This window comes from Boleophthalmus pectinirostris, unplaced genomic scaffold (assembly GCF_026225935.1).
Source record: "Boleophthalmus pectinirostris isolate CB_2022bp ecotype Guang Dong unplaced genomic scaffold, ASM2622593v1 HiC_scaffold_1, whole genome shotgun sequence".
NCBI classification, from domain to species: Eukaryota; Metazoa; Chordata; class Actinopteri; order Gobiiformes; family Gobiidae; genus Boleophthalmus; species Boleophthalmus pectinirostris.
In genome coordinates this window covers 2755674-2770073 of record NW_026570970.1, presented here as the reverse complement: position 1 = coordinate 2770073, position 14400 = coordinate 2755674, and the positions used below count along the sequence as shown (strand labels likewise).

Here is a 14400-nt window from a genome sequence, read left to right as displayed (position 1 = left end):
ACACCCGCCGCGGACATCACACCTGTGCGGACGTATCGACCCCCGCGCGCAGGACGGAGGGGCGGCGCGTGCACTCGGCGGCGGGAGAGGTGAGTTGTTGTTTTTTTTTTTTTCTGCGTCCCAAACTTTTCGACGTATCGACATCCGCAAGTTGCACCCAAGTCGTCCGCATCTGACCCGCGCGGCTTTTACGGTCCTGCCTGAGCTCTTTCGGGACGTGCACTGTCGCTCGCGTTACGCAACTGGACGCGGCTCAAATTTTAATTCCGTCTCAACTCGTAACGTAAACGCGCTCCTGTCGGTTCGTACGCAATTATCGGACAACGCCGTGACCGCTGACCTGTGTCATGTCCCCCGCACGCTCCACGTCCGCGGACTTTGGTGCAGTTTGCAACTTTTGTGCACCTGACGCCGCTTCTCACCTTTGCGTCGTTGCTAGGAGACGGCGCGCGTAGCTAATGCGCAGCTAACGTAGTTGTTATCGTTCCGTGTTGTCGAAGCAGAAGCGTTTGGACTTTGAAATGTCCTCAAATGTCGAACATGATCGTTGAAACTAAAACTTAAAGCTGCATTTTTAATTATTATTTTTTTTACAATTTCACTCAAAGTTTTTACTCGGGACAGCCCCAGTTTTGAGTCCTGCGTCCCTTATGTGTCCAAAACTATTAATTCGTCTAATTTTTTATGCAAAAAATGTCCCAGGAAGTTCTTATTTTTGTATTTTTGGATGCATGAATAGTAAAAAGTGAAATATATTGTCATTTGTGAAGCTAAAATACAGAAAACCGAGCTTCAAAATGACCATAATTCGAAAAAATGACATGTAAACAGACGCACAGGTCGATGTTTCTCGCTTTTTTCTTATATTTATTTATTCCTGCAGTCGTCCCAAACAAAAGGTCTGGTCCAGGTTTTGGTTCTGGAGTTCTGGTCATGACCCCGCGTGGAGGTGCTGGAGGTTTCAGATGACATCACACAATTCTATAGACGAGAATATTCAGCACAGACGAGGACAGCGGAAATAAAAACGGTTTAAATGTTGTTTTTTGTTGTAATAAATACGATATCGAACTTCACGGTATGATATTTGTTGCGATAACGTGGGAAAGCTCACGATATGTTAAGAAGTCTCAGGATTAAAGATGTAACAATATCCAAATCTCTCTCTACGATATTTTCACGATATACATCTCACGGTACGATATTTATTACGATATTTTGTGGAGGCTGCGAACAAAACCGTGAATATGCCACTTTTTCCTCTTAAAATGCCTCAACAAGACTTAATCCAAAAATGTAAAAGTGTTAGAACTGTTATTTCTTCTTGTCGTCTGCACTGAAAAGGAGCAAAGGATCATGGTCTATGTAGTTCCCTCTGTGTTTTTTTTAGCTTTTGTTGCACCAAAATATATCGATATATTGTGATGGTCCACGATATTATTGTGAGAACTTTGACGATACGATATCACGATATTTCGATTATTGTTACATCTCTAGTCACTGGTAGAAAAGATGACACTAAACATTCATTAAAATTTCATTTTTAAAGAGGTTGTATTTACATATTACAGATTTTCAGTTCAAATTATCTTCCCAATGTTTGGTACATAAAAAAAAAATTAAAAAAAGGAATAAAAAGAGCACAAAAAAACAAAACAAAACACTAAACTATTTACAAGAACAGGGGAAGCTCACAGGAACAAAAAATGCAAACAGAAATCACCAAATCTTCACCAGAAATGGAGAAGTTAAAAGAAATGTTCCGATTCAGTGACACTTAATCAATTTGTTCCAAAATACAATACAAATCTCTTTGAATGTTTATTGTATAAGTTTGATTTTCCATCTTATATCAATTAGTAGGAGTGTGCAAAAATATTGAAATATCGATGTATCGTATCGTTTAATGTGATGATACAGTATCGATATCGTGGGCTGCTGTATCGATATTTCACCAAGAGTATTTTTGGTTTATTTTACTAAATTATTTTGTCACAGCTCCAGTTTTGTTGTTTGTTCAGAGGAAGACGTTTATGTGACACATTTGACATTTTCACTGTTTTGACGATTAAAATATTTAAGTTTCATATGAAATTTGTACAAGAAGAAGTGGTTTAAGTAAGACTTTTAGTATCACAGACATGATTTAGACTTTAGTTGTTTTTTTTTAACCAAATCAAATCTATTTGAAATATATCAAACTGAATCAAAAGTTCTCTGTATCAAGGTGTGTATTGTATCGGCAACTTCTTAATGATCCCAGCCCTATCGATTATATCAGTCCAGTCGTCCAGTGAAGGCGGAACAGGACTTAGCCTTTTTTTCTTTTCTTTTTTGTGATATTCTTTTTGCTTGACACACTGTAAAATGTAACAAGTTAACTTTACTTTAAAAAATCTAGAAAACCGATTTCCTTGAAACTTTAGACTAAAGTGGAGTGTGAATCTAAAGCTGAGTTGACAGGTTCATTCCTCAGTGCAGTGTTCAGTAAATTCCTCTTTCATCACTTTAATTTTCATTCATAGAATCTTGTTGTGAAGCTGAGCCAATGAATCAGTCAGCGCCTCAAATCTGAAATATGTAGTGAACTTTACTTTAAGAGCAACTTGGTAAAACCACAGAAACCAACTGCCTTGAATTGAGCAGGTAAATGTTACTTCTGTCCACAAGTTTGAGTAAAAACAGGTTTTGTTCTACAATAAAGTCATTTAGATTTAGATCTGCATCAAACTAAACCTGATACTAAGTTTTTTATGTTATGATTTGATGTTTTGGTTCAAGACGATTCTCTGATCAGAAAACAGAACGAGCCTCACACGAGTCGTTCATTTGGTTAAATGTTTCAACACTGAAATCCAGTTGGTTTGAACCAAAAACTCTGTTCCACCTTGTGATGTCATGTGGTAGAACAGGAACTGCCGATCTCTACTGAACTTAAGTCTGTGCAATTAATCAAATTTTGATTGTGTGTCAAATGATCTCAAACTCATAATCAAGTTGAAATGATTTAAAGCTTAATAAGTTTATTTATTTAATTTTTTAAATCTAGAGATTGTAGAACAGCTGGATATAGAGTTTATTTTGGACACATTTATGTTTTTCTGCCTTATTTCATGTTCAAAGTTTATTTTAGTCATTTTATGTTTTATACGTCGCAAACCTGCTCTAAAGTTCAGATTTGTAGCCTGAATTTATTTGAAAGTTTTGCATAAATTACAATAACAGAGTGTTTTTTTAGAGAGAAATGCTGAATAAATGCATCGTGTTAAAAAACAAAAAACATTTAAGTAATCGTGATACTGATTTTTTTCCATAATTGATCAATCGTAACTGCTGTAAAAGGAACTGTTCACTTGAAAACTACCACTTCATGACATCACGAGGTGGAACGGAGCGTTTTGAGCGTTGTAGATGTAAACAGACGAATAATGCAGAGTTACTCAAACATGAATGAAACAAAACACATCTCCAGGTCTGTTTTGGAGAACAGAACTTGATTTAAAGCTCACAGGACTCAGGTTTGTGCGATACTGGACCTTTAAACATAAACATAAACAAAACACAATGACTTTTTAAAATAGCGGAGTGTTTTTTCGGCGTAAACGTGTGGACTGTAGGGTCGTGCAGAGTTGTTGAAGATGTTCGTGTGGATCTACAGACGCCTGCACAGACACTAGAGCTCCGTCTGTCAGGAGAAATCTAAAACGAGCGTCAAAGGATCACGGAGCAGGAGGAGTCAGGAGTCAGTCAGGGAAAAAAACACGCAGCCCTTCACCGTGACGCATTTTGAAGTTCGATATATCGCTAGGGATGTAACGATATCCAGATATTTATTGCGATAATTGCGATATTTTGTGGAGGCGAATGAAATTGTGAATATGCTGCTTTTCCCTCGTCATAATCCAAATAATTAAGATTTAAAAGTGCTTCATAACACTTTCCCAGCTTCTACTCCTGCCGCCCAGTCTTTCTCTTTATTGATACTTTAGTTTGAGTATTGATCAGTGTTTGGGCATCTAAAAAACGCCTCTAATTAATGACGTTCCGATACTCGATACCGATTCTGATCCCACAATGAGAATAAAAACCCTCTTTTTTTACACAGTACTTTGTGATTTTCCACGTTAAGTGGTAATACTTTAATTTCTATTTACCATGTTTCCATAGAGCTGTGTAATCCCTGGTTTAGTCCTGGTTTAGTCCTGGTTTAACCTGGTTTAGACATGATTTAGTCCTGGTTTAGACTTGGTTTAGACCTGGTTTAGTCCTGGTTTAGTCTTGGTTCAGACATGATTTAGTGATGGTTTAGACCTGGTTTAGTCCTGGTTTAGACCTTTAGTCCTGTTTAGTGGTTTAGACCTTGGTTTAGACCTGGTTTAGTCCTGGTTTAGACCTGGACCTGGTTTAGGTTTAGACCTGGTTTAGTGTTTATTGGTTTAGACCCTGTTTAGTTTTTAGTCTGGTTTAGTCCTGGTTTAGTCCTGTTAGTCCTGGTTTAGACCTGGTTTAGACATGATTTAGTCCTGGTTTAGACCTGGTTTAGTCCTTGTTCAGACATGATTTAGTCCTGGTTTAGTCCTGGTTTAGACCAGGTTTACACCTGGTTTAGACCTGATTTAGACCTGGTTCAGTCCTGGTTTAGACCTGGTTTAGTCTTGGTTGAATCCTGGTTTAGCCCTGCTTTAGTCCTGGTTTAGACTTCGTTTAGACCTGGTTTAGTCCTGGTTTAGTCCCTGGTCCCATGTGTCCTTTTATCTGTGTAATCCCTCAGTGGTCCAGGTCTAAACCAGGTCTAAACCAGGTCCATGTGTGTGTACTTGTCTCTCTGATCCAGGTCCAGTTCGTTCTAAACACATTCAGGAAAAATTTTACTTCTGCTCCGTCCTGTCAGTGTTTTTTTTTTTTTTTTTTAGTACCTGTGAAAAAAAGAGCATTGAGTTTTAGTGTCTGATTTTCGATTCTCGTGAGTCTTTAGAGCCTGAACTGTAACTCATCTGTGTGGAGCAGGTCGTTTGAGAGGATTTATATAAAGTGTTGTTCTTGTTTTGACCCGTGTGTGTTCCTCAGGTGGAGGTGGAGCTGAGTGTCCAGTGAGGGGCGGCGCCACAGGACAGGAAACATGCCCAAAACGGTGAGAGAACCTCCGCCTCATTCATTTCGTTTTATTTGTTTGAGCAAAGAACAAGAACAACAACAACAACAACAGCGTCAAAGAACAAGGACGTGTGCATGTGCAGATTTGGGACGTGGTGCTCAAAAGGAGGAGGATGAAGTTGAATTTAATTTAACTTATAATGTCCGACCCCAACTCTTTTACATAATCGTGTGGTTGAACATTGAACGTACAAAGTAAACAGAAATAATGAATGAAAAAAGTGAGGATTTTGTTTTTTATTTATGGTCGTACAAACTCATAATAATGACAAAGGAGGCACAAAGTTTATCGTTTATGATCGTACAAAATAAACACTGAGAATGAAAAATGTAAGGATTTTTTATTTTTTTTTTGTCTAACCCGCATTCTGAACGTTTAATGCCATACTGTGGAACATTCCAAGAAGCAAAACGATGCCATCTCCATGGCAACAAGCAAGTGATGTGTCCTGAAAAGTGAAATCTTTTATTTTACACATTGAATCCTCGGCCATATTGAACAGTTTAAAAAGGGTCTTTTATGCAAAATCATTTTTCATCCACGCATGTTTGAGTAATCTAGTGATCTCTTCTGGGCCCTATTCTCCGCCCCCAGGTTCCCACACGACAATTGTACATAAATATACAAAAACATGACACAAAACTGCACACTACGACTTCACAAACCTGATGTATGTGCAGGAGTTTCATCAGCAGGACGCACGCTGAGTGTTGTGTTAGCGCTCTGCAGGGGGAGTGACTTAGCACGGGGAGCAATGCGAGGGAGGACTCATTAAACTTTATTGTTTTTGTTGTTCTGGGTGAAGATTGGATTGTGTGGGTGTGTGTCTCTTCTCTCTGTGTGTGTCTTTGTAGGCATAGGTGTGTGTATGTGTGTGTACGTGTGCGTGAGTGTGTGTGTGTGTATGATGTGTGTATGATGTGTATGTGTCTGCTCTGTGTGTGTGTCTGTGTAGGCATAGGTGTGTGTGTGTCCCTGCTTTGTGTGTTTGGTGTGTGTGATGTATGTGTGTTTGTGTGTGTGATATGTGTGTATGATGTGTGTGTGTGTGAGTCTCTGCCCTGTGTGTGTGTATCTGTGTAGGTATAGGTGTGTGTGCTGTGTGTGTATATAGTGTGTGTAGGTATAGATGTAGGTGTGTGTGTGTGTGTATGATATGTGTGTATGATGTGTGTGTGTGAGTGTGTAGTGTGTGTGTATAGTGTGTGTGTGTATATAGTTATGTGTGTGTATTATTTGTGTATAGTGTGTGTGTATAGTGTGTGTAGGTATAGGTGTGTGTGTATGATGTGTGTATAGTGTGTGTGTGTGTGTGTATAGTGTGTGTAGGTATAGGTGTGTGTGTGTGTATGTCTCTGCTTTGTGTGTGTATATATGATATGTGTGTATGATATGTGTGTGTGTGTGTCCCTACTTTGTGTGTGTATTGTGTGTATCGTGTGTGTATGTATATGATGTGTGTGTGTATATTGTGTGTGTGTGTGTGTGTGTGCACATCATGTGTGTGTTTGTGTCCCTACTTTGTGTGTGTGTATATCGTATATGTGTGTGTGTCTGTGTCCCTACTTTGTGTGTGTGTGTGCATGTGTATGTGTGTGTGTGTATGTGTGTGTTTGTGTATATCATGTGTGTTTGTGTGTGTGTATATCTTGTGTGTGTATATGTGTGTTTGTGTGTGTGTATATTGTGTGTGTGTGTGTGTGTGTGTGTGTGTGTGTTTGTGTGTGTGTTTGTGTATGCTGTATTTGTGTGTGTGTGTATATAATGTGTGTATGTGTGTGTGTGTATGTGTGTGTATGTGTGTGTGTGTGTGTGTGTATGTTGTGTTGTGTGTATATTGTGTGTGTGTGTGTGTATATTGTGTGTGTGTATGTGTGTGTGTGTGTGTGTGTGTGTGTGTGTGTGTGTATGCTGTGTTTGTGTGTGTGTGTATTGTGTGTGTGTGTATATAATGTGTGTATGTGTGTGTATAATGTGTGTGTATCTGTGTGTTTGTGAGCAGAGTTCTCCTGAATTATTGAAGCTTGTGGCGTTTTGCACATGTCTCTGTCCAAAGAGGAAGTCCCCCAGGGGCCCGGGCCGTGGTGGGGGGGGGAGGGGCCCAGTTCGTGAGGTGGGGGCCGGGTCATGGTGGGGGGGGGGGGGGGGGCGCTGCTGCACACGACCCATTAATATTTCAGCAGCAACTTTTCATTTGTGTAATGAAAATGCTGGTGTGTGAGCGCGGGTCGTGTGAGCGCGGGTCGTGTGAGCGCGGGTCGTTAGAGGGTGTGAAGTTCAGTTTTATGGGACACTGCGGAACATTTCTGGTGCTTGTTACCATGGAGATGTTACTGCTTTACTCTGAATGTTCCACGCCGCTTAAAGGTTGTATGGAAAAAAAAAAATTGTCAAAAAGTTAGAATTATAAAGAAAATCCAAAAAATCAACTGTGGACGTAGTGAGGGCAGATAAACATCAGCCAATAGATAACAAGGCTACCTCTTTATCTATTGGCTGTTAGGTTGTCAATCAAATTCCCTACATTTCTAGCGTCGCTGACTTGCCGACGCGCTGGGATTGTGTGGTTTATGTTCTTGGTGTCTTTTTTGAACTGTAGCTCTCAGTTTGCACAAATTTAGTTTTAATGGCAGAGAAGAATTCACGACCGGTTCGCTGCAAAAGAAAGTCAGTTTTTGACGTTGCTGAAAGAAGAAGAGAAGGGGAAAAGGTGCGAAGCTCAACATTTAAAAAAGGACCAACAGTCGCTGCATTTCTCTTTCCTTGGAAAATCTATACAACCTTTAAAAAGTCATCATAACTTTTTTATTCTTATGCTAAATTGTTGTTTTTTTGGAGCTTTCTCATGATATGACATTGTTCTCAAACCTGCCTGAAGTGGCTTTAGGGTCCTCCGTGCATGTTTGGGTAATCTAGTGATCTCTCCCGGGCCCTATTCAAACCCTCAGACACTTTATGGAGTGAGGAGGACCGACTCTGACCTGGTGTTTGGTCTGATCCATCAGGGCTTCAGTTCTCTAGACTCTGCTCCAGGTAAAATTTAAAGTGCCCCATGTGACTTTCCTCTGAACGTCGCTATGGCAACAGTGCACCGACCGAGACTCACCTCCAGGTTTTAGGAGAGACCTTTTTCGCAACAGCCGGAAGTGCTGTGATATTGAGTAAAAGTAACTCCCGTTTAATGGTTTTCTGTGTCAAAATATCCGTGTAAACGTTTGTCGTTTTCTCCAGCAGTTTCATAAATCTGCCCCATCACCAAATCTTCAACCAACAAACTCCACAAAGGATAAACATTCTTCATGAGCAATTTATCCACAACGATCAAGAGAAGAAAGAACAAAACTTAAAGGAAACAACGAGACACATTAGTCACACAACAAACTCAACTCATGTTCTGATCATGAAGAAAACAGAAGAAGAAAATTTGGTGATGGGGCAGATTTATGAAGCTGGGGAAAATACACAAGAGATTTCCACAGATATTTTGCCGTAGAAAAACATTAACTGGGAGTGACATTTACCTACATCGTGGCACTTCCGGCCGTTGTGAAAATGGTCTATTTTTCTTCTATTATTTTACTCTACACAAACTGAACATGTTTTATCTTTGGGCTCAGTTTCCTGGCTGAACTATACAGAGTTTTCAGATGTTGTGTGACGTTGTGTGACGTTGTGTGACGTTGTGTGACGTTGTGTGACGTTGTGTGACGTTGTGTGACGTTGTGTTACAGTTGAACGTGCGCGTCACCACCATGGACGCAGAGCTGGAGTTCGCCATCCAGCCCAGCACCACAGGGAAGCAGCTCTTCGACCAGGTGAGAGAGAAAGAGAGAGAGAAGAGGAGGAGGAGCGTGGAGATGGTGAGATGGTGGAGGAGGAGGAAGAGGAGGAATGGGATGGAGGGATGGAGGGATGGAGCAGAGGGTTGACAGAACAAAGCCCGTCTGTGTGCAGAGAGAGCGGAGCCTGACACGACTCTGACTCCTTCAGTCCCGAGATCCATTCAGACACAGAGCTTTATTTGAACATAGTCTACGTTCAGACTGCAGGGCTTAATGCTCAATTCTGATTTTTTTGTGAAATCCGATGTTTTTGCGAGGTCGTTCACATTTCCAATTAAATGCGACTTGTATGTGACTCCAGTGTGAACGGTAAATGGCCCGAAAGTGTCCCACATGTGACACTGGAGACACGACGACGTCAACCGCAGCGAGCGTCTCTGTGTTTATGGAAGTTGTCCAAACATGGACGCAGCATCGAGCACCTGGAGATTTTACAGTTCCGGTTTCCGCCTGCTTCAGCGCAGAATAGTGACGTTTGTGGCTTGTTGATAACGTGTAGGTGGATGAATGCACTTTGGCCGTTCAGACTGAAGTCGCATGTCAAAAGATCAGATATGTATCGGTTTGTGCACCAAGCCATAAATGGGCTCTCTTTGCATGGTCGCGCTGGTCCAGACGGCATTGAAGCCAAGTTTATTAAATTTGCGTCCCATGTTCTTTGTTACCCTTTGGCTGATCTGTTCAACCTGTCTTTTATATCCTGTGAGGTTCCATCTGCGTGGAAATGTGTAAAGGTTATACTGCTCCATAAAGGGAGTGACCCCAGCAAACTTAATAATTATAGACCAATCTCAATTATCAATAGCATTGCTAAAGTCTATGAGAAATAATTTTTTAATCAACTGTCTGAATACTTATCGAAAAATAATCTTCTATCTCCATTTCAGTCTGGTTTTAGAAAGTATTTTTCAACAACTTCTGCTTTACTAAAATTTACCAGTGATATTTTTTCAGGTTTTGACAATAATATGCTCACTGGTGCCTTATTTATTGACCTCACGAAAGCTTTTGATATGGTCGACCATTATCTTTTACTGGACAAGCTTCATTCTACAGGCCTTGACAGATCTGCTCTCCCTTGGTTCAATTCATATCTTCATCACCGCCAACAATGTGTTTTCTTTAAAGGCTTTTCAAATGTCTCCATAATAGAGAGAGGCGTCCCTCAAGGTTCCTCACTGGGTCCCTTTTTATTTTCTATTTTTATTAACAACCTTCCCCTTGTGTGCACAGCCTGTGATATTCAACTCTACGCTGATGATACAGTTATTTAATTCATCTAAATCTAATATTACTGATATTCAATCCTCAATTCAACATGATTTTAATACTGTTCAATTATGGCTACAGCATAACAAACTTCTACTTAATAAATCTAAATCATATTTCATGTTGTTCCAGAAATGAATCCGTCCTTTTTCTGTTAATGATATAAATTTGACATTTACCGATTCATCACCAATTATAGCAGTTAATAAATTAAAATATCTTGGTTTATGGCTTGACCCGTCGCTCTCATTCAGCGCCCACATACAAACTATTACAAACAAAACTCCATTTCGCTTAAAATTACTTTATCAGTCCATCAGTTGTTTTAGTTTTTCTGTTAGGAAAAAGATTATTTCACAACTAATTCTTCCCATTTTAGATGACTGCGATATCATTTATCAAAATACTACAACTTCTATTCTCCAACCACTCAACGTTTTCTAGAACAGTCTGTGCAGATTCATTCTCCGCTGTCCCTTCAGAACTCACCACTGTACGAATGTTCCACCAACTGTCCTCCTCACTCTGTCCTCCCGACGTCAACTTCACTGCTTATTATTTATTTTTAAATGTATTAATCTCAGTTATCCTGAAGATCTTAAACAGTATTTAATTCCATTCAGATCCTCTTATAGTTTACGTCTTGCAGATCAGATATTTTTTGTCGTCCCAAGAGTCAAAAAACAAATTGGAAAATACTCATTTAAATATAAAGCTGCTTCTGATTGGAACAATCTTTCCTCATCAATTCGTGCTTTAACTTCTGTCCCTTTATTTAAAAATGCTCTGGTTCAACATTTACATAAACCATGTCATTGTTTTTGATTATTTTTATTATTTTGTTGAATTTTGTTGTTTATCTTGTTGTATCCTGTGATTATCTTTGAACTCTGTTTAAAAAACTCTGTTTTTCTTTCAAATTTGTTTTATTATGTGTGAAACAGTCAAGCGTGAGTGAGTGTGTGTGTGTGTGTGTGTTTGTGGTTGTGTTGATTTAGTTGTTTTGATGCTTATTTGAACTTATGTCTCCTGCTGTCTGCCCAACTGTATCTGTCTTTTGCTGTTGTATTTATGAGGACCCCCTTGAAAACGAGATGGTGACACATCTCAAGGGGCTTATCCTCCAAACAAATAAATTCAAAAAGTTTCAGGAGCACATATCCAAGTGGCCTGGGTCACATTTGAAAAAATCAGATCTGTGTGGTTCAGACTGTCATTAAAAGATCGGATTTGGGTCACTTCAGGTGCAGTCTGAACGCAGCCGTAATGTGACCAGAAAGAGATGGTTCAGTGGGAACTTCAACAGGTGAACTGATCTGTGCTGATAAACAACTCATTCTAAAATAACAACACAATCACGTCTAACTGTCAGAGCAGCAACATAAACATTTATTATACAAGTGTCCCACGTTTCATAGTAGAACCATCCCTCCTTCCCACATGAATAATATTAATATGATGTAATGTACTTTACACTCCCTCATATAATAAGAGGCTTGGGTCGGTCCAAAGCAGAGTCCTGCACCTGTGCAGTACAGGACCACACCCGCCCGTTAACCTGGGATTATGTCCAAGTTAAATCCACACCTGCCTGGACTCGTTAACCAGGACTAAACCAGGACTAAACCAGGACCAAACCAGGACCAAACCAGAACTATACCAGGACTACACCAGGACTACACTAGGACTACACCAGGACTACACCAGGACTACACCAGGACTACACCAGGACTACACCAGGACTACACCAGGACTACACCAGGACTACACTAGGACTACACCAGGACTACACCAGGACTACACGGACTACAACAAGACTACACCAGGACTACACCAGGACTACACTAGGACTACACCAGGACTACACCAGGACTACACCAGGACTACACTAGGACTACACCAGGACTACACCAGGACTACACTAGGACTACACCAGGACTACACTAGGACTACAGGACTACAGGACTACACACAGGACTACAACCAGACTACACCAGGACTACACAAGGACTACACCAGGACTACACAGGACTACACCAGGACTACACCAGGACTACACTAGGACTACACCACTACACCAGGACTACAACACAGACTACACCAGGACTACACAAGGACTACACCAGGACTACACCAGGACTACACCACTACACCAGGACTACACAGGACTACAACTACAGGACTACACCAGGACTACACCAGGACTACACTAGGACTACACCAGGACTACACCAGGACTACACTAGGACTACACCAGGACTACACTAGGACTACACTAGGACTACACCAGGACTACACCAGGACTATACCAGGACTACACCAGGACTACACCAGGACTACACCAGGACTACACCAGGACTACACCAGGACTACACCAGGACTACACTAGGACTACAACCAGGACTAAACCAGGACTACACCAGGATTACACTAAGACTACAGCAGAACTAGACCAGGACTACACCAGGACTACACTAGGACTACACCAGGACTACACCAGGACTACACTAAGACTACACCAGGACTACACCAGGACTACACTAGGACAACACCAGGACTACACCAGGACTACACCAGAATTACACCAGGACTACAACAAGACTACAACAGAACTAGACCAGGACTACAACAAGACTACACCAGGACTACAACAAGACTACACCAGGACTACAACAAGACTACACCAGGACTACACCAGGACTACAACAAGACTACACCAGGACTACAACAAGACTACACCAGGACTAGACCAGGACTACAACAAGACTACACCAGGACTACAACAAGACTACAACAGAATTAGACCAGGACTACAACAAGACTACAACAGAACTAGACCAGGACTACAACAAGACTACACCAGGACTACACCAGGACTACAACAAGACTACACCAGGACTAGACCAGGACTACAACAAGACTACACCAGGACTACACCAGGACTACAACAAGACTACACTAGGACTACACCAGGACTACACTAGGACTAAACCAGGACTACACCAGGACTACAGCAGAACTAGACCAGGACTACACCAGGACTGGTCTTATTCTGCATAAAAATGTCTAACCCTGTAGTTTAGATCTGTACAAACATGTTCTGAAATGTGATTCTTGTTTTATTTGTCAGTTCAGATTCAGTCACGATTCTTGTCAGAAAATCACAATGAGATGTTTTAGGTTTGTTTGTTCGTTTCACCTTTGGCTTCGGCACAAACGCGTCCTGGAGTTACACACTTGTAACAGTGTGTGTCGTGTTGTGTTGTGTTGTGTTGTTGTGTTGTTGTGTTGTTGTGTTGTTGTGTTGTTGTGTAGGTGGTGAGGACGGTGGGGCTGAGGGAGATGTGGTTCTTCGGGCTGCAGTACCAGGACAGTAAAGGATACATCACCTGGCTCAAGCACAACAAGAAGGTACATCTGTGTGTGTGTGTGTGTGTGTGTGTGTTGTGTGTGTGTGTGTGTGTGTGTGTTGTGTCTGTGTAGTGACAGTGTGTTGTGTGTGTGTGCTGTGTGTGTAGTAACGTGTGTTGTGTGTGTGTGTGTGTGTTGTGTGTGTTGTGTGTTGTGTAGTGACAGTGTGTTGTGTGTTGTGTGTGTGTGTGTGTGTGTGTGTGTTGTGTGTGTAGTGACAGTGTGTTGTGTGTGTGTGTGTGTTTTGTGTGTAGGTGACACAGCAGGACGTGAAGAAGGAGAAATCCTCTGCAGTTTAAGTTCAGGGTGAAGTTCTTCCCTGAGGACGTGTCTGAGGAGCTCATCCAGGAGATCACCCAGAGACTCTTCTTCCTCCAGGTCACATTTCAGATTGTTTTGTCGTCGCTCCACATACAAAATGTTCTCTGTAAACTCAGGATGATTTCTTAGTCAGACATATATTTCCTTTTTGGTTCTTCCTGTGGATCAATCCTTCACCTTTCACCTTTCACCATTTTTCAATCCCGTTGGGAAGAGAAACAGTTTGAACGGAGGTTTGAGTCACACACATCTGATTCACTTTTACATTTATGGAGTTTGCAAACAAATTTCTCGAGCCGTTTTCCACTGTTTGGATCCAACAACCACACAGTTAACGACGTCCGAATCCCAAAACTAAAATATGACAATATCAGAACCAGAAACAAAAGTGAAATGGTTCAA

At 41.0% G+C, this 14400-nt stretch overlaps 1 protein-coding gene across 1 annotated transcript in view; it reads left to right on the top strand.

Moving 5' to 3' along the window:
• LOC110156248 (radixin-like) overlaps window positions 1–14400 on the top strand; it is a 31232-nt gene continuing 16832 nt past the window's right edge. The window contains 6 exon segments of the mRNA XM_055148890.1: window positions 1–89; window positions 5068–5131; window positions 8887–8970; window positions 13582–13677; window positions 13932–13958; window positions 13960–14055. Of these exon segments, the coding sequence (XP_055004865.1) occupies window positions 5120–5131; window positions 8887–8970; window positions 13582–13677; window positions 13932–13958; window positions 13960–14055 (315 nt within the window). The 5' untranslated portion in view covers window positions 1–89; window positions 5068–5119.